Source organism: Prunus mume, linkage group LG6, assembly GCF_029339155.1.
Source record: "Prunus mume cultivar Tortuosa linkage group LG6, ASM2933915v1, whole genome shotgun sequence".
NCBI classification, from domain to species: Eukaryota; Viridiplantae; Streptophyta; class Magnoliopsida; order Rosales; family Rosaceae; genus Prunus; species Prunus mume.
Window position 1 is genome coordinate 3,462,453 of NC_142703.1, and position 25,442 is coordinate 3,487,894.

General features: G+C 37.2%; 2 protein-coding genes across 3 annotated transcripts; both read left to right on the forward strand.

Moving 5' to 3' along the window:
• Nucleotides 1–1,814: 1,814 nt before the first annotated feature.
• LOC103322681 (beta-galactosidase 9) lies at nt 1,815–16,729 on the forward strand. Of its 2 annotated transcripts, XM_008224614.3 has the most exons (19): nt 1,815–2,207; nt 2,722–2,817; nt 2,921–3,033; nt 3,925–3,991; nt 4,668–4,760; nt 5,244–5,387; nt 5,602–5,690; nt 6,283–6,388; nt 6,901–6,988; nt 7,170–7,291; nt 8,022–8,225; nt 8,813–9,045; nt 9,637–9,752; nt 10,607–10,704; nt 12,161–12,271; nt 13,391–13,501; nt 14,227–14,435; nt 14,651–14,999; nt 16,126–16,729. In XM_008224614.3, the coding sequence occupies exons 1-19, from the start codon at nt 2,010–2,012 to the stop codon at nt 16,264–16,266; spliced, it is 2,688 nt and encodes an 895-aa protein (XP_008222836.2). In that variant the 5' UTR covers nt 1,815–2,009; the 3' UTR covers nt 16,267–16,729. The 2 variants fall into 2 exon arrangements, with proteins under 2 accessions (XP_008222836.2, XP_088910013.1); XM_089053887.1 differs by lacking the exons at nt 2,722–2,817; nt 2,921–3,033 and having other exon boundaries at nt 2,010–2,207.
• A 2,703-nt stretch (nt 16,730–19,432) lies between these two features.
• LOC103322737 (disease resistance-like protein DSC1) lies at nt 19,433–24,609 on the forward strand. Its single transcript, XM_089053888.1, has 5 exons — nt 19,433–20,568; nt 20,674–21,772; nt 21,915–22,310; nt 22,415–23,748; nt 23,896–24,609. The coding sequence occupies exons 1-5, from the start codon at nt 19,934–19,936 to the stop codon at nt 24,410–24,412; spliced, it is 3,981 nt and encodes a 1,326-aa protein (XP_088910014.1). The 5' UTR covers nt 19,433–19,933; the 3' UTR covers nt 24,413–24,609.
• Nucleotides 24,610–25,442: the final 833 nt, after the last annotated feature.

Consider the following 25,442-nt stretch of genomic DNA (forward strand, 5'->3'; position numbering starts at 1 on the left):
TTAATATATGTATATACATATGACAAAACCAGAATTGTTTTGAAGCCTCTTTTCTACTCTCCAACTCTCTCCACACTCTGCTGTTATCTACATTCCCTTCTACAAAATCTATATTCAATTCCATCCAAAAACCAAATACCACCCAAGTGTGAAAACAAGTTCATGAACCACGGATCCACTTCATACAGGGTTTTGGCGAAATGGCTACAACAATTACTCCAAATGCATCAATGCGTACTAAAATCTACTCATTACCATAGTCATATACATGTCTACTCATGGAACATCAGTATTGGCAGTTATGGACTCTGTGTACAAACTAGACACGTCAAAATGTTCAGCTGCAAATTGCTAAACATAGCTAGATGAACATGAAATTTCTAAACAGATACTAAAGCCCAAGAAAATATCATTTTCAGTACATATATGACAAGCTGCAAGCAAGGACTAAGAACAAAATTTAGCAGGTTTTATAGCACAGGGAAAAGAAACATCCCACGCCAACTTACATTAGTATTTCAAATTCACATAATTAACCATTAAGACTGGAAGGGTGCAAAACTATGCTACTAGGTGCTGAAACAGCAATGATACCAACAAATTTACTCATGCATTATTACTCAACAAACTAATTTAGGGCCTAGTGAGGTAAACTGTGTTATAATGGAATAGCCATTGCCACCAGAATAAATTCCCACACTAATTATGCATCATCAAATGGAAGTGAAAACACGCATCACAAACGAACCAATCCTAGATGACAAATACCAACTTAAGGCACTTCATCGTCCACAGAGCAAAATCAATACACCAATACAATTTTCATCCAAGCATGAAATAATTCACAGTTAAAATACATTATTATTGAAATCTCTGTAATTACTAAACTTCACAACATCAGTCATAGGTTACTGAAATTATCCTTCTCAAATGAAAACCATACAAATGCACAAACTAGTCAATAACAAATACATAACCAACCTTAGAATCACTCGTTTTGTGCACAGAACCGAATTGGAAATCCAAGCAACACCTACAAAAATCACGATTTTTGTCTCCGTGAGATTGAGCGGAGGAGGAAGTATGTGAACTAAGTCCAACCAAAACTGTGAGTTTAGGGTTTTTGAGGCCTGAAGGAGCAGAGGAGAAGAGAAAGACTTCGATTCAAGACATGAAAAGAGAGGGAACGAGAAATCGTTTAAGGGAGATACCATTTAACGAAGAAACCCTAAACGTCAATAACCGCCTCCCCAAACCCTAACATTGACGGCAGAGAGAGAACGAGAGAGTCTTGCTTAGGTTTTGGGGACAGAGGAGACATAGAGTGGTGGTGGCGGAGAGAAAGCGCCGCCAGAGAGGAAGAGACGACCGTCACACAGAGCTAAGAAAGACAGAAGTGTTAGGTCGCCAATCCATGGCCAATAACTCCCCAATAGATATGTTTTTATATGGAGGGCACTTCGGTCATTTCACGTCCCCAAGTGATTATATTAGAATACAATTTGTAGCCTGATTATTTGAGCACACTATTTCTAATTTGTGATTATACCAGCTTATTTCCCATGATTTATTGCATACAGTCATTTGAAGTTGATTTCAAATTTACTATAATTTCCCTAATTTTTTTTTTCAATGACAGCATTAAATTTTGAGTAGAAAATCAACAAGTTTACTTGTAATAATCAAATTTGTGGCGTCTTGCTGTAATTATCCCAAACCTGAAGGAGTCTAATAAAATTGAATTCTTTTCTTTTTCTGCCGTAGTGACAGGTGTCGACATATTAGGTAAGGGAAGAAGATGGTACATCCACTTCTTTGCTTGCTCCGCTAGTTTCCTTCCCAGACCTCACCATCAGTCTTCTTGATTGGCCCTCGAGTGCAAAGGCAGAAGGAGCTTGACTGCGAGACCCACCCGTCGAGCAGGGACGAAAGTCGGCCTTAGTGATCCGACGGTGACTCTCACACACACACACACTCACTGAGAAGCGGAGGCGGAGAGAGGAAAGGAAATGGTTGCCCAAAGAGGCAGGCTTTGGATTCGATGTGTGTTGTTACTCTGCCTGGCAATTCAGTTTGCTTTGTTCGCCGCCGCCGAGACGTTCTTCAAGCCATTCAACGTGAGCTACGACCACAGAGCTCTGATCATCGATGGAAAGCGCCGCATGCTCATATCTGCTGGCATCCACTACCCTCGCGCCACTCCCGAAGTACTTCACTCCCTCAAAAATTCCGCCATAGCTTTTCTGCTTCTACATGTTATGGTTTGACAAACAAATTCAATATTCATTTGTTTGTTTGTTTGTTTTTTTTTTTTTTCTGTATCAAGCTTGTTGAGGATTGGGTTCTAAGTAGTTCTTGGGACACTTGAAGTGAAAAAACATAAAATCTACTAAATCAGTCATATTTTTCATAAATTTGCTAACTAGACCCAACACTACTTTGTTAACGTGAAATGTGATGTAGAGAGAGTTTTGGGCCTAGTTAGCGAATTGATGGGTCCCAATAGAATTGCTCGTTGTTATTATTGCATATTTTTCATAAGTGTATGGTCGTTATGTAGAGGGCTGCTGAAGAGCCTGATTAGAGGGTTCTGTATCAATATTTGTTTTTTGTATTTTGTTTTGTTTTTGTTTTTTGCGATACATTTACTACCTTTCACAGATGATACAAACATGTTACTTTTTGTTTTGAACAAATCTTAAGCCTTAAACATGAATTCAGATGTGGCCTGATCTGATTGCAAAGAGTAAGGAAGGTGGGGCAGATGTGATCCAAACTTATGCATTTTGGAGTGGCCATGAGCCCAAGAGAGGACAGGTGCCATAACTTTTTCTACAGCGAGTCTGGGGTGATACCCTTATGGTTGTCTTAAATAGGATGCATTTATTTTTGCTGAAAATTTTCTGAATAACTTGTTCAGTACAACTTTGAGGGGAGATATGACATCGTCAAGTTTGCAAATTTAGTGGGAGCCAGTGGACTTTATCTCCATCTACGCATAGGCCCTTATGTCTGCGCTGAGTGGAATTTTGGGTCTCAACTTCTTTCCCTTTTTTTTACAAGTTACCTTCCTACTTACAACACCTTTTAGGAAAAATGGTGCCTTGTTTTCTCTCTATTTATGTGTTGCATGATATACAATAGTTCTTATTGTACTTTAGTGTCTGCTAGGTTCTTTGCACATGAGATAGTGGTTGGTTTCTGTAACTGAATGCTGTCTACCATGTTTATGGTAAATTTGAAATTCAAGAGTACAAGGTAATGAATTATGTTGGTGTTAAATTGTATAAGATAGAACAATGTACTCGCATGAAGTGAGGGGAATAGGTGTTGAAATATTTATATATAAACACTTCTAAAAGTTAGCATCTGCAACTCAGTCCACAGTACATTTGAAGTAAATAATTCCTAAATTACTTCAGTAAGAAAATGATGCAAAACTGTTCAAAATTCCTAGACACTTCTAGGTGATTGAAGAGTCATTCATGTATTTCATTGGGTAATTATTAATAAATCAAAGAAAATAGGTGTCAAAGAATTTATATAAAGGAACTGCTAAGTGGAATTTTGGGTCTCTACTTCTTTCCCATTCTGTTGTCAACTTTTTACAAGTTCCCTTCCTACTTATACACCATTTAAAGAAAATGATGCCCTTTAATCATGTCTCTATTTGTATGTTGCATGATATACGGTGCTTAACTTCTTATTGTACATTTAGTGTGTCATAGGTTCTTTCCACAGAAGAAGCCTTCTACCTTTTGTGGTATCAATAATTGCTTGGGAAAATAAAATGTCGTAACAAGTTGTAGTCGAAGTTAAAATAAAATGTTTTTTTATTTATAAGATATTGTTAAAACTATTAATTTGGTACCTGTATATAATTTATTTGAAATTTTTATCTTATTTGAACTGACTATATTGCAGAGGCTTCCCAGTGTGGTTGCGTGACATCCCTGGAATAGAGTTTCGAACAGACAATGCACCTTTTAAGGTTCAGTGCACCTAAGTTTTCTGCACTTGCACATACATATTACTTGTGCTTTTGCAGTACTTTTTTGTTTTGTTTTTATTTTAATTGAACATTTCATACTGTCCTATGCATCCAAAACTTTATTCAGCCACTTCAAGCAAAAAGAACACAAATGATAGGACTATCTCTAGATTTCTATTTACATCCCCTAATTGATAATTGATATTATGTATATATTATATATGCTTTTTGTATCTCTTTCTGTTTTTGTTTCGTTTGTTGGAATTTGTAGCTTCATTGTTTTTGTTTCACTGTGGGTGCCTGTAGCTTCATAGGTCTTAGTGGTTCTTGTTCCCGCTTTTGTACATCCTTTGTTTCTTTGTTAATAAAAATCGTTTCTATTAAAAAAAAAATTATTATATATGCTAATTTTTTATAATAAAAAATTCTAATCCACTATCTACTTCTGAGTTATACAGGTTTGGTCAATCCCATATAACTAGTATTTTAACGTGGGAAGTTTTACATAATGTTTCCTGAGAAGTTGTTGTGAGTTGTTCTGGTGTTGTTAGGATTCATGTAGAATTACAATTGACCTCTATTGACTAGTTTAATTTACACATTGAATTGATCAGTCTGTAGATTGCAGTTTGTAGTGGTGGTTTTGACATCTTATGTTGCTTTGTTTTTTCTCTAGGAGGAAATGCAGCGTTTTGTTAAAAAGATGGTGGATCTGATGCGAGAGGAAAAACTATTTTCTTGGCAAGGTGGTCCAATTATTATGCTGCAGGTTGTAAGACAATTTTGAAGTTCAATTGGAACATTATATAGATTGGCTGTTTGAGCTTATTTATCTACATGAGATCTTAGGGCCCTGTTTGGATTGTGAGATTTGCAAGTTGAAAGCAGAATAATAGAAGGAATGGGATTGTTATAAGTTGTGGATATCATATTCTGTCCATCATGCATTATTCTCAGTTGGGGTCATACCTATGTCTGGTGTGAAGGCCATTCCATAACCATGACTTGGATGCGTGGGGTTTTGTTTCACACAATATTTCCCACTGTGACACACACACTAAGTACATATTTCCATTCCCATTCAGATATTTAAATCTGTTCTTTCTCCATTCCTGCTTGCTCAGGATGAATGCAGATGAGCTTTTTCTTTAAATAAGCTCATTCGTGATCAGATTTATTTCTATGTTTTCATTATTTCAAATGGCTTTACTCATATATGCTTTTAATGAGGCTGCAATGAAATTTTTATCAGATTGAAAATGAATATGGAAATATTGAAAGCTCATTTGGCCAGAAAGGGAAAGAATATGTTAAGTGGGCCGCTGAGATGGCTCTAGGTCTCGGTGCTGGGGTTCCATGGGTCATGTGCAAGCAAGTTGATGCTCCAGGAAGTGTTGTAAGGCCTTTACCTTGTGTTGTGTGTCCATTTATCACCAATGCTTATGAATGTTATTTTGCACTGAAAAATGAAAAATGACAAGTATTAAAATTCAACAAGATGTGATGGATAGGACAAGTAATTAAATGCACTTTGTTTTGTGGAAGCCTGTAATGTTCAGAAATTTCTGCATGGCTGTAATCTATGTATAAATAGTTTTTGTTTTTCACAGATAGATGCATGCAATGGATATTATTGCGATGGTTACAGGCCAAATTCCTATAACAAACCAACACTGTGGACAGAAGATTGGGATGGATGGTATGCTGATATCCCATGAATTTGCTGGCCTTACTTTCTTTAAATCTATGTATTTGTATTACGCCTCCAACTTTGAATCATTTATTTTTGTAATATAATAAGGTCACATGTTGTGTTGCTAAAAAGATAGTACAAAAAAGATGGTTGATAAGTCCCTCAAAAAATATATAAGCGACCTCAAAAAAACACAAATTATATTGAATACAACACTCTCCCCAGTCCAGAAGAATCACACAGAAACGAATGTTCTTCAGTTTCTTTGACGAAGAAGCCCATAGAGCAGCTAAACTTTATTTCTAACTTCTATCCCAATGCAACTCTGCTACTTTCTCCTTGCCCTCAAAGAATCTCTTATTTTTCCAATAAATCTCCAAAAGAGGCCAAAAACACCTACCAAAAAGTCATCACTTTCTTGCCAGCTTGGACACATTATGAGACCGGGAAAATCCTATAAAGACAGGAAGAAATGGTACTCAATGAAGAATTCCAAAAACACACATCCTCCCAAAATGAATTCTGTCCTCCCCTTTGGGTTTTACACGTTTTGCTTCTTGCAGTGGTTGTCTAACCTTTTTGCATTCATTTTTTAAAGGTATGCGTCATGGGGTGGAAGATTACCTCACAGGCCTGTTGAAGATCTTGCATTTGCAGTAGCACGCTTTTACCAACGCGGAGGGAGCTTTCAGAATTATTATATGGTACAAGGACAACCCATATATGCACTGCTGATTTAGTCTGATAAAAGTGCATGGAAACTGTATGTCTCATATGCAAGATAAAAAGTTTGACATGTAAATCTGTTTGACATGTCTTGGGTGGTTTCATTATGCTGCTAAACTTTATTTTGCATTTTTTTGCTGTGACCGAAATGTTTTGTTTCCTTTGGGGCCAAAATTGATTCCTTAATTGCCTTCTTCAGTGCTTTTAATGTTAGTGAAAGAAGTACAAAGTTAAGGTTTCTATAGCTAGATGGATAGGGACCAACTAGTACCATCATGGGATGGGACAATAGTCAAACATCTACATGAGCTAGGTATGGTTCAGAAGTTATTACTTTTTGGCAATAAAGGTAATAGCTACGGCTGAAATATGGACTGATTTCCCTACTTTGTTTGCTGTCAAATTACATGTCATTGAGTTATGTCTTATTTATGCTCCTATTAACTATATGAGAATGCTGTATCTTGACAACCCTGCTGTGTGGCTGCAGTATTTTGGTGGAACAAACTTTGGACGGACTTCTGGGGGCCCCTTTTATATTACCAGTTATGATTATGATGCTCCAATTGATGAATATGGTAGGTTAAACTGGGTCAAAATGACTACATTTTAATCCTCTGGGTGCTTCATTTTCTCTCAGTGCATGTGCAAGCCCTTCCGTTTGAGTCATAATGAGTTTCCTGTGGATTATATTATAATGAAAAGTTAGCATAAGTGCTACATTACTGAATCCAATAACTGTACTGATTTATTAACTAGGTCTGCTGAGTGACCCTAAATGGGGACATTTGAAGGATCTACATGCTGCTATAAAGCTCTGTGAACCTGCTCTTGTTGCTGCTGATTCACCGCATTATATAAAATTGGGACCAAACCAAGAGGTTTCAGCCAAACCTTGAGTTATGTGCTCTTGCTGTAATAAGTGCGCTTATCTACATAGTTGTCTGGTCTTGATAATTTGATATAAATTATAATCAATATATGCATCTTCTTTTTTTGAGTGGTAGTCGTCGTGATTTGTCACCTGTCATGTTCTCCATAGCATGTATTTCTTCTTAGACTTTTTATCAGGACCTCATAGAGGTAGTTGTAAAGAGAAACTAGTGATCTGATGATCCAGTTCTTAACTGCTTATATTTGCAAGTGTCCCTAAATTCACACACACACAGAGACACACAAAAGAATAAACCATTCCGTGTTTTTTTTTTATTTTAAAAAATGTCTATGATTTTAAATAATTTACTTTGTCATTGTAGTCTCATGTAAACGGTGGATCTTCTTAGAGAACTTGCTTTCCTAATTGAAATGAAATAAGTAGTTTGAGATATATTGTCTGTTAAAAGTTTCTTTCACTCTTTCAAAATTTTCCCCATGGGGGAGAATTTGTCATTCTAGAGTTAAACAGCTCCATGAAAGGAAAAAAAAAACACGTTCTGTTAGACATCTAGAACTGCACTAGAGAAGTTTCCCAATATTTTACTGTTCCATCCTCAAGTCTTTTACATGTGACTAATGTCAGAAACAGTAATGTTCCGTTGGTATCATTTTTCTGTGGGTCGTTTTGGAGTTTTGGTAGTCCTACCTTCAAGATAATTTCTGTTTTGGATTCAGGCACATGTATACCGTATGAAAGCTCACCATGAAGGCCTGAACTTTACTTGGTATGGAACTCAAATCAGTTGCTCCGCATTCCTCGCAAACATCGATCAACATAAAGCAGCTTCTGTAACATTTCTTGGTCAAAAGTATAACCTACCGCCATGGTCAGTCAGTATTTTGCCAGACTGCCGGAACGTGGTGTTCAACACTGCCAAGGTATGGTTGCATTATTCGACATTGCACTTGTTGATGAATGGAACATTAAGCACCTGTTGGCAGCGTATATCACATCATATGACCTGCATTGAAATTTCAGTGATGTACTGCGTTCTGAATGAAATTTTAATTGAAGCTATTAATAATTTGTTGATATTCTAACTTGAGCTCAACAGCCAAGCTGTTGTGATGAGCTGAATTGAATATTTACCAACCTGCTTGGAGTGACCATACATGGAAATTCCTCCAAACCCCAGTGAAATAGAAAGAATAGGATGTTTTGATTCTGTATGAAACCATAAACAGTCTTGCCTAATGGTTCCAGTGATAATTTTTAGCATAGAAATTATATTGATGCGGTCAGTTGCATGTCTCCCTTCATCAGTTAGGTACTTCAATGAAGTTTAGTTCATAGTATCTCTAAATAATTTGTGGGTAAATTCATCTAGAATGATCCTTGTCAATTAAGAACTGCTTAAATGAAGATAATATCACAGTTGTGCTTATGTTAGCCTATAACAAGCTTTTAAGTGGTTTTCTCTGAGTCTTTTTGGTTTTTTTTTTTTTAATTTCCAATGTTTGGGCAGGTTGGGGCACAAACTACCATCAAAAGTGTAGAGTTTGATTTGCCTCTTTACTCAGGTATATCTACACGACAACAACTCATTACCAAGAATGAAGATTTGTTTATCACCAAATCGTGGATGACTGTAAAAGAGCCAATCAGTGTTTGGAGTGAGAATAATTTTACAGTTCAAGGAATATTGGAGCATTTAAATGTGACGAAAGACCTTTCTGATTATCTCTGGCATATAACCAGGTACATCTATATTATTGAATACAGCTCTGCAAGTGGATCAGATTTGTTGGATAGGATGAGTATTATGTGGCATAACATAACAAACATTAACATTTCCTGCTTGGCATAACGTATCAAATTGTGACTTCTTACTCCTTGCCTTCCACCTTGTGGCCTTTCACCACTTATTTGATTTCATTAACATTTTCTGATTGGCATAAAAAAAATACTGTTCTATGACGGAACAAAGTGATAACTGGGTTGTAGCTACCCAGTCATTTGGGATTTTACATCCTTTATCCTTTCAGTCATTGAAAATAAAGAAACATTCTTAGTAACTGCGTTTTGGCATCTAGTAGTTGTCAACTGTAATTTGTAACCAATATTTGATTTCCAATTATATGGTTGGAATTTCATGTGTTGCATAATGATAGTGCATGTTTCAAAATTCATTATCTTGATTTTCATGCCTCTGATGGAGATTGCTAGGGTTTAATGTACCTTCAGTTCTTAAATCAACTCATGTCAAATTTTATTTTGAGCAAGTTAACTATTCTTGTTCAAAACTCTTTGATATTTGTCAATACCTATTAATTCACTTGTGGAATGCAGAATCTTTGTTTCAGATGATGACATCTCCTTTTGGGAGGAAAGCAAGATTAGTCCAGCAGTTGCAATTGATAGCATGCGTGATGTGTCACGCGTATTTGTTAATGGTCAGCTTACAGGTGATGGTAGTTCTGACTATAATGCATCTTGTAAAAATATAGGTTTATCCATTGATGAACGAGCATCTGTCTATTTTCCTAAGTTATTCACTAGAGCAATTATGATCTGGAAAATGGAAAGATTTGTATAAATATGTGGCTCATTAAGAAAGAAGTGGAATGAGCTAGGGAAGATATGTAAAAGAATTATTGAGAGATATATGGCTTTGTTGAATCATTTTAAAGGGCTGTTCCTGCTGATACTTATTTATCATCGTGACCCCACCAGTTTTCATGAACATCCAGAAAAGAGGATATTAGTAGTCAATTTAAAGCACTAGAGTCATGAGACAAGGAAAAAATATGCCAAGCCCTACAATATGTGCCCTGTTGATCTGGGTCATTGGAGCGATTATGGGAAGACCTTAGTGAATAATCGTTTTGGGGTATTGTGTTGACGTGGTGAGTGAGTCTCGTCATAATAATATATGTTCTAAGTTCACACCTAATAATAGGTAATTGTAGTTGTTTGTTAGGAGTCTCAAGAAGCTATAACCTTGCTGTTATGGTTATAAGACTTAGCTCTTATGATTGTTGATATTCATTCATATACTCACGGATCTGAGTAACTATTCCTTTTGAATACATCAGTGTTTTATATTCCTATGAATATCATTGCGGTTGTTTTCTTGGCACCATGAAGATGCTTAATTGACTCAAGTTAATCTACTTCTTCTGGGACATTCATACTAACAAACTACTGCAGATATATGATTTCTTCAATGTGGCAGTGCATATTATTCCTTCATATGCTCTCTAACCGTTATTGTATATTGGTTTGTCTTGTATATGTGTTATTGCACTCTTTATTGAAGGCAGTGTCATCGGTCATTGGGTCAAGGTGGAGCAACCTGTTAAGTTTCTCAAGGGATACAATGATTTGGTGTTGTTATCTCAGACAGTGGGATTGCAGGTAAAAAGTTTAGCATGTTCAGAGCCAATGTTATGTGTTCTCACGAAGCCTTTGGATGTAAAGTAATTGGTGGAAGTAAAGGGGGACAAGTGGTGAGAGATGAGATGAAACCCTAAAAGAAATTGATTCCTCTCTCTCTCTCTCTCTCTCTCTCTCTTTTATATAATATATATATATATATACACAAAAATTCTCCTATGCGGACATCCGGAAGTTATTATTGTGCAGAAGCCATGTATATTGTACTACCCCTCCCTGCTTTCCTGCCTGTTTACAATAGCATCCGCACAATAATAACGTGCGGACATCCGGATAACAGAATAACTGTATATATATGTACAGAGAGAGAGAGAGATCTAGGAATTTTATATATATGAGGAACTTCTTATAACAGGTAAACGAATTTTAAATAGCTACGCTGTGGGTGGGTTGATTTTTTAATTAGTTTGTATCAGGAGGGTAGAATCTGGTTAGTGAGGATCAAGTCTAAAACTGGGACATGGTTTGGCCTATATTTCAAAGGATAGAAGAGAGACATATTGCACCTTACTTAGCACAGGAAGAGTCTCACTGATGTTTGTTAGATCTCACTGAAAGTGCTTGTAAGATGGAACTCACAGAAATGTAAGAATATATGCATTTCCTTTCTTAAAAGACAAGTTCGAATGGTTTGCAGGTCTTAATGAATGAGGTTGTTTATTCTTCTGTGGGTGCTAACTGCTAAGTGAAGGAGTAACTTTCTGAGGTAGTAGCCTGGAAAAGAAGTGAGCTACCATCTCACTTGAATAAACCTACTTCCTAGTGAAGTCCTAAGGGTGGTACCTATACTATCATGAACTAATTAACGTACCCAATCTGTCCTTGAATTAGGAATTTGTAGCTTGCGCCTTGCTTTGGTTTCAAAGCAGTCATTTACATTTCTGGCCTTAAATTTCATGCCGTGAGAGTGTGGTATAAGCTTTTTCATGTAGCTAGATTGAGTTGGTGCTGCCTTCTTCTTGCTACTCTATTTATTGAGAGTTTTCCAAGGGTAAAGCCGAGGAGAGTGGACTTCCTGTAGGAGAAGGCCAGATTCTAGGCCTTGCTTTGGGCCTCAGTTTGTTCTTGGTTTTTTGACTGCGTTCATTTCCTTCTGAATATGGATTGGGGAGTTGATATTTCTGAGGATTTTGATTGTAGGTTGGCTGGTTTGTTTTCTGTTTCTGCCTGGTTGGTGTTGTTTTGTAATTTTCTTTGGACTTGGTGTTTCTGTCTGTTGTATGTGGCGGGTTGTTTCATTTGCACCTCTGGTCCACTTTCATTGCATCCCCTTCTCTTCTTAATATCCTCTCTTTTCCTTAGAGAAAAAAAAAAATCTACATAAGCTGTTTGTCTTTATTCCTTTGGATCTACATGCCCCCAAGGGATGGTGTTACTGATTCCATTCGTGTCGTATGATTTGATAATTATTATACAGAACTATGGTGCTTTATTGGAGAGAGATGGGGCTGGATTCAGAGGACAGGTTAAACTAACCGGCTTTAAAAATGGGGATGTTGACCTCACAAAGTTGTTATGGACTTACCAGGTATGTGATGTAGTAGTGAATTCCATTGTGAGTTTTCGTCTTCTATCTTTTTTCCCCTTTCCAAACTATCCTTCTAGGTTAAATGGTTATTTGCTTGGTTATACTGATTACATGCTGCCAACTTATAAGTTCTATCTGCACCTTTGCCCATTTATTAAATAGATCTCAATGTGGGTATCAAATTGCCAATTTTCAGGCACAACATATCAGCACTTTATCGAAATCTCATTTAAACATTTATCAGGCATATGGACCTAAATCGAGAGTGTCCATGATCTAATCCTTGAAATTTGGATATTTGTATATTAAAGTTGTGTTCTTTAGTATAATAGAATTGGGGGCAATATCAGCTTCTAATATGCATTGCAATGGTAATCACTATTCATACAAATGTGAATTCCTGAAAATATTTACTAATTCACCTGGGTGATTACTCCCGCATTATAGATCTGTAGCTCCAGCAAACTCAAATTTGAAGATGGGAAAATTTTGTGTCATTCATTTGTTTGTGGCACTTGTTTTGAGTTAATAATGTGAGAAAAAATCTTTCCTCATCTTCATTATTTTAAATCTACAACATGCAATCTTAAGCTCATGTATGACCAAGTTAGGAAATGTTAAAGTCTTGATCAGGACCTGGTTCACTCAATTAGTGAATACTTTTGCATGGAATATGGTAGGACTCATGATCCCACATTGGAAAAATAGCATATCCTAGAGTGGTTTAAAAACTCATGGGCACCCTTTCCATACAAGCCGGTTTTTAGGGGCAAGTTCTACCCATGGTTTCTTAACAGAATACAGAAGGGATTTATTGTCTGCATTAAGAGTTGGAACTCAAGACTTTTAGTAACTGTATGGAACAATTTTCAATGCCAAATAGGCATTTGAATTTGCCTTTTACAAAATTGGAAATGGTTTGAAGCTCATAAGAATACAGATTCCTTTTCTCGTTTTTGTCACTGCTTCCAAAATTAAATTCTGTTTACCATTCTTATAACATGGCTATTATATCGAATACCTTGATCTCGTCTTTTGTGAAATAAATTTTTTTTGCAAGCTCTTATCTGTCAAAAGTATTAAAGTTGTCAGGTGGATGTTAATTTGTTTTGATTATAGGTTGGGCTTAAGGGTGAGTTCTTGAAAATATACACCATAGAAGAAAATGAGAAGGCAGGTTGGGCTGAGCTGTCACTAGATGCTTATCCATCCACGTTTACCTGGTACAAGGTAAATCAATTCTTCAGAAAAGTTACATTCTGAAAACTTATATGTGAAGCATCCATTCCTTTGCTTTTGTAATGATTAGGGATTATCCATGTTTTCCGCTGATCTTTTCTTGGCTCTAAAATAGCTTTAATATAACGTGGCTCCTTATTCAAATGGACCCTAGTTGATAGGGAGGGAACACAACTTCATTTCACCTGAGCACTATGCTTAGGTGTTGCTACTTTTTGAGTGGAAAAAGTTTCAAAATTGTCAGTGCCTGCTACAAATTGTCTATTGTTAGTCTTTTTCTGGTATTTTCTTCATTTATCATCAGAATTCTTAATTTTATGTGCATTATCAAGAGTTGAGATGAATTCTTCATGTTTTTAATGGCTCTGGAAGTGAAGTAGCTTGGTTTGCCCGATGGATTGATATCTGAGTTGAGATCTTGAATCCCCATCTCAACCCACATATAGACCAGATCTCTTGACGGCCTTCGCATAGACCAAATGGGTTATGTTTTGCAATTGTTTTAGATGCTTAGTTTTCTAATGGGCCTATGTTTATTTTGATCATCTAATGGGCCTAGTAAACAAGTTAGGTTTTTGAAACCCAATTAGGGTGGTGTTGGAAATTGAAATAACTATCAGAAGTTGGTCTCTTCAAGATGTAGTGCATAGTATATCACTCGTTTATTTCTTAAGATATAATTTATTTAAGAGTACTCCTCTTTTCAAATAAAGCAGACATACTTCGACAACCCTGCTGGCACAGATCCAGTTGCTCTTGATTTAGGAAGCATGGGAAAGGGCCAGGCTTGGGTCAACGGCCACCATATAGGAAGATATTGGACACTTGTTGCTCCAAAGGATGGATGCCAAGAAATCTGTGATTATCGTGGGGCATACAACTCCGATAAGTGCTCAACCAATTGCGGGAAGCCTACTCAAACCTGGTAAATTTCTATGTGGAAATATATGAAATAATTAAAACTAGCTGAAACCATTGTTTTATCTGGCTGAAGAAATGTAGTTCCCTATTAAAAATTTATTGCAACCCATGCATTCAAATGTTTCCCTTTACTTTAGGAGTCTACCTTTGTAATTTATACTTGAATAAATAGGAAATAAGTTTAGTTGTTTAACATAGCCAGAATTGGTTATTCTCCAGGTACCACATACCACGGTCATGGTTACAGGCTTCCAGTAATTTACTTGTTATCTTGGAGGAAACTGGAGGGAATCCATTTGAGATTTCAATCAAGTTGCGTGCAACCCGGGTAATCTGTGCTCAAGTGTCAGAGTCTCACTACCCACCTATCCAGAAGTGGTTCGATCCAGACTTTATTGATGGAAAAATTGCAGTAAATGATCTGAGACCAGAAATGCATTTGCAGTGTCAAGATGGGATGATGATCACTTCCATAGAATTTGCTAGCTATGGAACTCCTCAAGGTAGCTGCCAGAGCTTTGCTAGAGGCAATTGTCATGCAGCCAATTCATTGTCCGTAGTCTCTGAGGTAATGATGTTTTAGATCATCTCCGGTAAATTCATATAAACGTGGTATCTGCTTCACAATGGGCATTGAACTTGAGTTTCACTTGAACATTTCACGTACTTTGTGGCCTGAGTGTTGAACTAATGTGATTACTACGCTTTGGATAATTAGTAATTACCACTAAAAGGGACACAAGTTTGCTTGCAGAGCTGTAGTAAATTTATCTATAAGATTAATTTGGTGATCACCAGAAAAACTGCATGCAGGTAGGCCTTAATACTGTCTTTTTACCTTCAAACATTCCAACCCCTTTTTTATGTGCATGACTGGAGAGGAGCAAATCATGTTGTTCGATGCAATGTGCTGTGAACAAGGTGTTCACTCTTTTATGTTCTGCAGTCTAAATGGTTATTTGTTTTTTTTAATTTCTTTTTTAAGAAACACAAGAAATTTTTAAGATAAGAGGGAAGATGTGGATTTCCTTTGGGATCGGAGCAGGTTTTTGGTGTCTTTGTGGGCTTTGTTTTATCTAAGCATTTTAGGGGCATTCACTGTTTGATTTTTGTTTCTTCTTTTTTGGTACAAAGAAGGCCACTGGAGCTACCTTTTGTTTGATTTTCATAGATTGGCTGGGAGTTATTATTTAACTGTAATGCTTTTTGCTGTAAGAATTTGGTTGGTCCCTTTTCTTAGTTGGACAACTTGTTCTTCTTTTCTCATATCTCGTTATCGTCACTCAAATGTATGTTCTCTATATTAAAATGCCGTTTGATTGGATAGGTCATTCACTTGTTCAAATAGAAACTATTCCTATGGTCAAAGATTGCGAGATTCTCTTCATTGTACAGTTTTGGACTGTAATTTGACACTGTTAAGAAATAAAGCAAGGGACTCACTAACAGATTCAGTTGTTTCTGAAAAAAGTGATGGAAGTTCCACTGAATGATGTCACTAGTCAATGACAATGCCATGGTCTGGTAACAATTTCAAACGATTGTAACCTTAAATACCTATGGCCTGATAGATAAGACATAAGAGGAAGTTCAGTGGCGTTGCTTGAATCCACTTTGTTGACATGTTATTTTGTTTCTTGTTTCGTGCCTTTTTAGTTTGTTACTCCTATTTTGATAATATTACCTTTTTGCAGGGTTGTCTGGGAAAGAATAGCTGTTCAATTGGGATATCAAACCTTATATTTGGATCTGACCCATGCCGAGGCGTTACTAAGACGCTGGCAGTTGAGGCAAGATGCAGGTCTTTACCAAATGCTGGTTTTTCTCAGTTCTGAGTCATTAACAAGCAGCTCACTGTGAGGAATGGAGAGGTCCACCTTTGTAACTATATGGCCAACAAATCGGCTGGGAATCTTTTCATCCGAACATGTCCATATTCTGAGGTAGCATGCTGCACTGTTACCTCCATCACTTTCCAGCGTGCTTCTTTTCATGGAATTAGTTTGATCCGATTCTGCAGTTCTTGTTCAGACCAATAAAAAAAAAAGATTCTCTAGTTCTTGTGCTTGTATAGATGTTGGCATTATGCTAATTAGATGATTTGAAGATGTGTAAATAAGAGAAGCAACCTGGCCAAATAAAAAAACTTACCAGGTGGGACTGAGTTACTCTATGGACCATAATTTTGTTATGGTTTTCTATCACATGCTGCCATGTAAATATGTACATATTAGAAAAAGGCAAGCTTCCCCCACAATACAAATAATCTTTAGGTGATATATATATTTTTTGAGTAAATACTTTAGGTTTACTTTCCATGTAGAAAGTTGTGTTGGATAATGGTACGTCATGGAGTCATGAACATTCGCTTCAGCCATGCCAAATTACTTATTAACAGCTTTGTTTTTGCTTTTCTTTTGGCTTAATTGCTGCAATTCCTGTAAAATTACGGTCAAATTTCACATTAGCCCCTGGAAGTTATAATTACACTTTGCCCTATTTGACCGATGTTTATACTTTGCCCCCACTGTCAATTTCCTGAATATCTCCATCAAAATGCTAACATGGCTCCTAAGACGCCTAAAATGAGAAGGGTAATGCAGGTGACACATCGTCAATTTTGACGGAGTTATTGACAGGAATATGGGGGCAAAGCAAGACAAAATTTAATTAGTTAGGGGCCTTTTCAATAAGGCTCGCGTAGGGGCACGTTTTTTGGCTTCCTAAAATCTAATTTTAAGTTGGTAAAGACCCACCCCTTGTTTCAGTCAGAATGAGTCCCCGGGACCCCGGGCTCAGAGAAGAAAGATGCAAAGGCAGGGATTGAGTGAAGCTCTTCCCCTCTCTCCAACTAGTCGCTTTTTCTACTCTAGTTCTTTATATACTCGCTTCAAGTATTCCGCTCGCTCGAGCTATCGCTTTTTCTTTGAAAAAGCTCTGCAAACCTGCACTGTCCCGGGTCTCTCAATCTTCCAATCCAGCCTCCTTTCTAGATATAGACCTGAGTGGTCTTTTTCCTTCTTATTCAGCAATATGGGGCCAAAGCAAGACAAAATTTTGGTTAAGTCAGAGGGCAAGGTGGGTAGTCGTAACTTTCGGAGATCAATGTGGGATTTTTAGTTTTAGGGGGGCACTGTATAATTAAGTTTTATTTATGTTTTTTTTAAAGGAGGAAGTTTCATTATGACTCCTGCAGTTTTAAGTTTTAACTCATCCAATTTTGGTCTGAAACTTTGAATCCTATAACTTATTGTGAGGTCAGAGCAAACGTAGATAACTCGATAACACATTCTTTGGAGCACTTTCACACATTTGTCATGGCAAAGGGTAAGAGGAGGTAAGGGCTGTTACTATTCATGTGAATAGTGACATCTCTTGCAAAAGGCTTGTTATGTTTTCACCTATTGTCATAGCAATCTAAGGACAACCACTATTCACATGAGATATGAGGAGAGGAATTTCTATAGAGTTTTGGTGTGGGAAGTAAAGAATATGACTAGGTATTTATTTATTTTTTAAAAAAAGTGTGATTTTTTTCCCTTTTTTTGTTATTTAAATTGGCTATTGACATCATAATGATGTCACCATTAATCACTTGCCGAGGCAACAACACGGGCTGATTCTGTCTGTGGGCTTGCCCAGGTTGGTGAGCCCCACGCCTTGCCTAGGTTTGCCCTTGCGCTCTGGAGCCGTCTCGTGGGGCTAGGCCCTCTCCTGCCCGGGCAAAAGGCCTTCCGCTGGAAGTGCTCTTAGTGATGGATTGACGGTTAAAACAAAGATCAAGTTCCTGACTCGAAATCTCATTTTATTTTGAGTTTTTGTTGGTCTAAAATCTAGTCCCTAATTTCATGTGTATAAAATTTCAAATATATTAAAATTCTCACTTCAACATACCTAATTACCCTCAAAAAATTAAAAATCAAGTCAACCTAAAAAAAACCCTATTAGACAGAAATTTGGGAATCTCACGGGCTTCTGGATGAGGATTTTTGTCAACATTCAAACTGCCTATTTGTTTTGGCTTGGAAGGTAAGGATCTCTACAGTAGAGAGTTTGCACATTGATATTCTTGGTTTCATTTCAAGTTCTCGCATGCAACGGGAAAAGGCTTACTTGGTTTTGGTTTTGAAGTTTATTAGTATTTTAATTTTGATGGTATTTGGGTCTATTCAAGTGCGTTTTTGGTGTGGTTATGTTCCTGAAAAACACATACAACTTTGAAGGGGCTCAATTTTGAACTTGGGCATAAATCATAACATTATGCCTGAACGTAAATAATGGGGCAATTCTTGATCTCTCTTCATTCTTCAACTTACATATGATGAATTAGGCTTTTTACCTTTCTTAGTCATCTCAGCAAATGTTATCAAATGCTATCAAATAATGGTGACTGTTGCTCTTTTTTTTTGTAGTGATCTATTTAACTTTCTTTTTCATGTCAAACTGGCTCTTAGAATGATAAGTTAGCCCCAAATGGAAGAAAACTAAGAAGGGAGTCAACTGGATTAATATGCACCTCCACTCTACTAAAAACAACAAAATCAAAACGAAAATAAAGGATTAGGATTTTCACTCGGTGTTTGGACCCGACTCGACCCATGAACAAGGCTTCAGCGAATCTAACTTATAACAATTCCACTGTTGACAAGCCAAATATTACCAAAAAATATTTTTTCATCAAAAGGGTTCGAACTTGACACCTGCATCTAAGAATCATTCTCGCGTTCCACTGGAGCCAGTATATAATTAGTTACTCCGAATAATAAATATTATAAAAAAATGTGTGAGCATGCATGTGCATCTGAAGATGCGCCGAAACCAACGCTCTTTTTCTTTAATTTGTATTTTTTAATTCTTTTTCTTCTCCCCATATCTCATCTCTCCCAACGCCATCAATTATTATTTTTTTCCCGTCTTCTTCTTCCTTCGTCACTTTCCATCTCTTCCTCTCTCTCTTTTTATTTATTTTTTCCTTCTTCTTCTTCTTCTCTCTCTCTCTCTTTCTTTCTTTCCTCCTCCTTCCTCTGTCAGTCTCTGCAATTTTTTCCTCTTCTCCCTCTTTTGCGTCATCTCCCATATCTCTCTCTTTTTTCTCTTCTCTTCCTTCTTCTTCCCGCTGTCTCCGTCTTCTTCTTTTTCCATTTTTTCCTTCTTCTTCCTCTCTCCCCTGTCTCAAGCTCTCCCTCTGCCTTTCTTTTTTCCCAGCTTCGTTTTGTAATTTTGTGCACATAGTCAAGTCAACTACTACAACACCTAAACTAATAAAATCTCACCTAGCTATTCTCTTTCTTTCTAAACAACAAAGGCAAGAAATCTCTCTAGTTGGCAATGGCAACTTATTTCTAGCTCTCTCTGTCTCTTGCTTAATTGGATCTTCAAGTGCAACTTAAGTAACCCCTTCCATCTCCAATATCAGATTCTCTTTCTTCTATATCTAAATAGTCACAAACATATAAGGCTACTAATTATTCCTCTGGTGCATTCAGAGAAAGGGAGAAAGATATGGAGTCCATTGGCTTCTTTCAAGATTCTTTCATCATCATCATCATGATGATTCTGTTGTACATGTGCTCCAGATCATTGAGATATTCTTCTTCTACTTCTTCTACTTCTTCTTCTTCTTCTTCTTCTTCTTCTTCTTCTTCTGTTGCTGCTGCTGCTGATACTAATATCACGTGTTTTCAAGAAAAGTATGATGTGTTTATTAGTTTCAGAGGTGAGGACACCCGTCTAACTTTTACCAGCCATCTTTATGATGCTTTATGCCGGAAGAAAATCGAAACGTACATAGATTATAGGCTTGTGAGAGGATGGGAAATTGCACCGGCCCTCCTCGAAGCAATTGAGAGATCAACGCTTTCAGTAATCATTTTCTCAAAAAACTATGCTTCTTCCACTTGGTGTCTGGAGGAACTTGTGCATATATTAGAATGCAAGGACAAAAATGGCCAGTTGGTCATACCCATTTTTTTCGACATCAGTCCATCAGATGTACGAAAACAACAAGGGAGTTATGCACTTGCATTTCGTCAGCTTGAAAAACGCTTCGAGGACAATATTGACAAGGTGCACAAGTGGAGGACAGCTTTGACACAAGCAGCCAATCTATCTGGTTTTGATCATTCAGACAAGACAGAGTAACTAATTCTCTAACTTATATTGATTTCTCTTGTGACTATTTCATTATGCTGGCATAGCTACTAACCATTTGTTTGTTTGTCCCTTATAATTATATATGCCAGGTCCGAGGCCAGTTTAGTTAAGAAAGTTGTCCAAGATATTTGGACCAAATTGAATCGCGAATCGTCAAGCGATTTAAAGGGACTCGTTGGAATTAAATGGAAAATTGAGCAAATCGAGTCGTTATTATGCTTTGATTTACCAGGTGTTTGCTATGTAGGTATTTGGGGCATGGGTGGGATTGGCAAGACCACCCTTGCTGATGTTGTATTTCACAGGCTTTCCTCTGAATTTGAAGCTGCTTGTTTTCTTGCAAATGTTAGGGAGGAATCAGAAAAACATGGACTAAATCAATTGCGAAATAAACTTCTTCGTGAGATATTAAAGGACAAAGATCTAAATATCGACACTCCGTCTATTGGATCAACTTTTACTCGAGAAAGGATCAGCCGTACAAAGGCCCTCATTGTTCTTGATGATGTGAATGCTTCAAGCCAACTAGAATTTCTTGTTGGTGACCATGATCAGTATTGCCGCGGAAGTCTAATCATTATAACAACTAGAGATAGGAGCCTACTTGAGGAAAGGGTTGATGATGATAAGATATACGAGGTTGAGAGATTAAGTCCCAATGAAGCTCTTCAGCTCTTTCAGTCGCATGCTTTCAAAAATAAGTCTCCAAAAGCAGATTTTTCTGAGTTGTCAAGAAAGGTGGTACATTATGTTAAAGGCATTCCATTAGCTCTTAAAACTTTGGGTCCCTTATTCCTTCCGCACAAGAGAATAGAAGACTGGGAAGAAGAATTGAGCAAATTGAAAAAATTCCCTAACGAAGAAATTCTGAGTGTGTTGAGACATAGTTACAATGGATTAGAAAAGAATGAGAAGGAGATATTTCTTGATATAGCATGTTTCTATAAAGGGATGGATATGGATTTTGTGATAAAAATGATACATCTTCACGGTTTCTATGCGGTGGGGATTAAAGTTCTCATTGCTAAGTCCCTCATATCGATTTCAACAAGTAACTGCCTTGAGATGCATGATATGCTACAAGAAATGGGTTGGGCAATTGTTCGTGAACAATGTATCGAAGAGCCTGGAAAACGCGATAGGTTGTGGGATGCTGAGGATGTCTGTCATGTGCTGGAAAATAATACAGTAAGAGCCAAAGCATTTCTTAGAAAAGAAAAATATCATGAGCTTTCTATGAAAAGACACCATAGAAAACTCATTTTTGATAAACATGTCAACTTTTGTTATATGTTTTATTCTCATTTATACTTTGCTATTTGATTGTCAGGGAACTGCAACAGTTCGATCCATATCCTTTCACCCCACTGCGACTACAAAACTGAGTGGTGCAGCAGCCTTCCAAAATATGTATAATCTAAGATTGCTAAAGATTTTTGATCCTCATCTAAGCTCCAAATGTGACTTCCAGCGTATGGATATAGAGTTCAATTACATCAATAGAATGCTAAAGGATTATGGACTCTCCTTCCAATTGTCATTGTCATTAATGTTCAACAATTTCGATCTCTCCCAAGGTCTAGAGTCTCTTCCTGATGCTCTTCGGTATCTTCACTGGCTGGCATACCCTTTGAAATCTCTGCCTACGAAATTTTCAACGAAAAATCTTGTTGAACTTCGAATGCCTTGCAGCAAGGTTGTTGGGCAAATTTGGAATAAAGGCCAGGTACATATATATAAATTATATGCTTATTTTAGTTCTTGTATAAGTTGTGGAAAGTTTTGTGGTGAATTTAATGATTCAGAACATTTCTCTTTAATTTGTCACAGAAACTTGGGAACTTAAAAGTGATCGATCTTAGTTACTGCAAGCATCTGACTGAAGTTCCTGATCTGTCTGGGAGTTCAAACCTTGAGCATATAGATCTTTGTGAATGTACAAGTTTGGTTCAGATTCCTTCTTATTTTCAAAAGTTTCACAAACTTACTTATCTTGATCTGGGAGGCTGCCTGAATATCAACTATCTTCCTGAGATGCCTGTCAACATTGAATCCTTAGATTTATCTAAGACTGCAATAAAGGAGTTGCCTTCATCAGTTTGGACTCTAGAAAAACTTTGTTCCTTGAATGTTACTCATTGTAAAGCCCTTGAGAAACTTCCGAGCAACAGTTGTAATCTGAAAGTCTCCGGTACTTTTAGTCTAAACGGCTGCGAATCTCTTGGCGAGTTTTCGGAGCTTCCCAGGTATACAAGTGACCTAGATTTGAGTGAGACAGCAATAAAAGAATTGCCGTCATCATTGGAGTCTCTCTTCGGTCTCACTACAATTCGTCTCTTTGCTTGTGGCAGCCTTCTGAGTCTCTCAACGAGCATTCACAAGTTAAAATATCTTGAGAGTCTTGATCTTCAATTATGCTCTGAATTCCAATACTTCCCAGAAATACTGGAGCCTATGGAACATTTGACGTCTCTTAGTTTATCAAGTACAGCGGTTAAAGTTTTACCCTCATCGATAGGAAATCTAATTGGGCTTCGAAAATTAGATCTCCATGACTGCTGGCAGCTTGAGGTTGTCTCAAACAGTATCTACAATCTAAGTAATCTTGAAACTCTAAACTTTCATGGCTGCAGGAGCCTTGGGAAATTGCCTCCTGTCTCAGTAGACCAAGTCAGATTGCTCTCTTTGAGAGAACTAATCCTCGCTGAGTGCAGTATCAAAGAAATCCCTGATGCTCTCGTTTGCTTAACCTCATTATGTTCCTTAGATTTGGAAGATACCGAAATTAAGAGCATACCTGCAAGCATCAAACAAGCTGCTCAGCTGTCTTCCCTGTGCCTAACCTATTGCCGGAGCCTTGAATCTTTACCAGAGCTCCCCCCATTGCTGCAATGTCTTGAAGCAGGTCGTTGCACGTCACTGAAGAAAGTGTCAAGTTCAAGGACTGCACTCACACAAGGTTGGGACGTATTTTCTCCTCCACGGCTTGAGGAGAAACGTATATTTTCTGGATGCCCAAAGTTGGATGAGAATGCAAGAAGCAACATAATGGCTGATGCACAGCTCAGAATTATGCGAATGGCAACTGCGTCATCAAAGTTTAAAGAAGAAGCATCATATGATTCAGATGATTCCTATGATGAATATGAACCAGATAATAGAAATGAATTAAAGGAGGTCTCTCTCTCTACCTCACGCACACACTCTCTGTCACTCTCACTTCTGTTGAAGCAGCTGTTTTTTTTTTCACATTTTTTTTCATGAGTTTAATAACTATGATCACCATCCATGGTACAGGAACATTTTTATTGGGGATCTTTTGTTGCCATTAACTGTTCGGGGTATGACATTCCAAATTGGTTCAGCCATCAAAATGAGGGATCTTCAATAAACATCAAGCTTCCTCCCGATTGGTTTCGTACAGATTTCTTGGGCTTCGCTCTTTCTGTTGTTGTATACAGCAACAATAATGCTGGATGGTTGGACTCTGGATACAAGTACACCTTCGACATTGGATGCAAGTACAACTTCAAAACTAGCAATGGTGAAAGCCACGAAATCAACCATCCTTTTTATAGTCCCTATCCGTATGTAAGGACTTCAGTTGATTCCCATGAGTTGTTTGTGTGGTGGTATAATAATGTCTTTCAAGTTATAGGGGGAGCTGAAATCCCCACGGCCTTCTACGAACTAGTCACTGAGGCCTCTGTTGACTTCTCACTGAAACAAGACCGCCGCAAACCCTTTCCGGAGTTGGAGGTGGTAAAGTGTGGAATCTGCCTGTTGTATGCCCAAGATGCTGAGATCATCAAGCAAAGGAATTTGTAGCATTTATCCTTTTAACTGAGATCACGTGTTTAAATTCTCCTTCACCAATATCGCTTGTTCAAAACACAAAAATGTAGAAGAAGAAAATTTTAATTTTCTTTTTGTGAGGTGCAAGATATTTTAATTTGCCCTCTCCTCCCCATGTAAGCCATGAAAATTTCTACGTTGCATTCAATGTATTAAATTGTTAAAAGCCATCAGGGAAAACAAGCCAATTTTGGAGGGACAGAGAACTGGAGATGAAGAAAGCAGAGCCTAGTTAGCTGCGTGAGTCTGTGCTTCAAAGTCTACTTGGTTGTTTAATACATGCAATCATATCATCTTGACAGAAATAATAAAGAAAATTCCTCTCTCTTAAAAAAAGAAGATGGCCACGTGGTCACATCTCATTTTTGGCAACGGCATTGGCGTATGTTAATGTTAGTCAGAGAGAGAGAGAGAGAGAGAGAGAGCTGGATGGCTTGAAAGTTTCAATGCTTGGAAAATTCCTCTCTCTACTTTCCATTTTCTATTATATATTGTAATTTCTATTGTCTTTCCAATGTGCTTTCTAATTTTAATTGACATTTTTTTTTTAATGTCTGGTGGTTTTCCTGGTTCGTTTATTCATCATATTATTATTCGATCCTGAGGTGCAACGCGTCTTCTTAATGTTAACAAAGAATTAGAAGCGAAAAGACAGAGAGAATGTTTTGAGAATATTCTAGATTTCTTTCAATGTCAACTTGGTTGCATATCCTTTTTTTTCAAAATTATATATATATATATATATATATATGCAATCATCATCTTGAATTACTTAGTCATTTGGTTGTCTAATACATGCAATTATTCTTGCACGTTGAATATCTACTTAGTTGCAACTGTAATTTGGACTTGAATTGCATCCATCTAAAATTGTTTTGCAGAAGATAAAAGTACGTTTTGTCAGTCATGTAACTATTTTAAATTTTTTTATGTCAAATAACCTTTTTTTTTTGGGGGGGACAAAATGGTACTATGTACAAAAGCAACAAGTGTTGTGTGAAAC

Bases quoted from the DNA above. Each gene is read 5' to 3' on its own strand.
- LOC103322681 (XM_008224614.3), top strand. From the start codon at position 2,010: ATGGTTGCCCAAAGAGGCAGGCTTTGGATTCGATGTGTGTTGTTACTC. The intron at 2,818-2,920 runs GTGCCATAACTT...TAACTTGTTCAG, and splicing joins ATGAGCCCAAGAGAGGACAG to TACAACTTTGAGGGGAGATA. The intron at 3,034-3,924 runs GTCTCAACTTCT...ACTATATTGCAG, and splicing joins TGCGCTGAGTGGAATTTTGG to AGGCTTCCCAGTGTGGTTGC.
- LOC103322737 (XM_089053888.1), top strand. From the start codon at position 19,934: ATGGAGTCCATTGGCTTCTTTCAAGATTCTTTCATCATCATCATCATG. The intron at 22,311-22,414 runs GTACATATATAT...AATTTGTCACAG, and splicing joins AAATTTGGAATAAAGGCCAG to AAACTTGGGAACTTAAAAGT. The intron at 23,749-23,895 runs TGAATTAAAGGA...ACATTTTTATTG, and splicing joins TATGAACCAGATAATAGAAA to GGGATCTTTTGTTGCCATTA.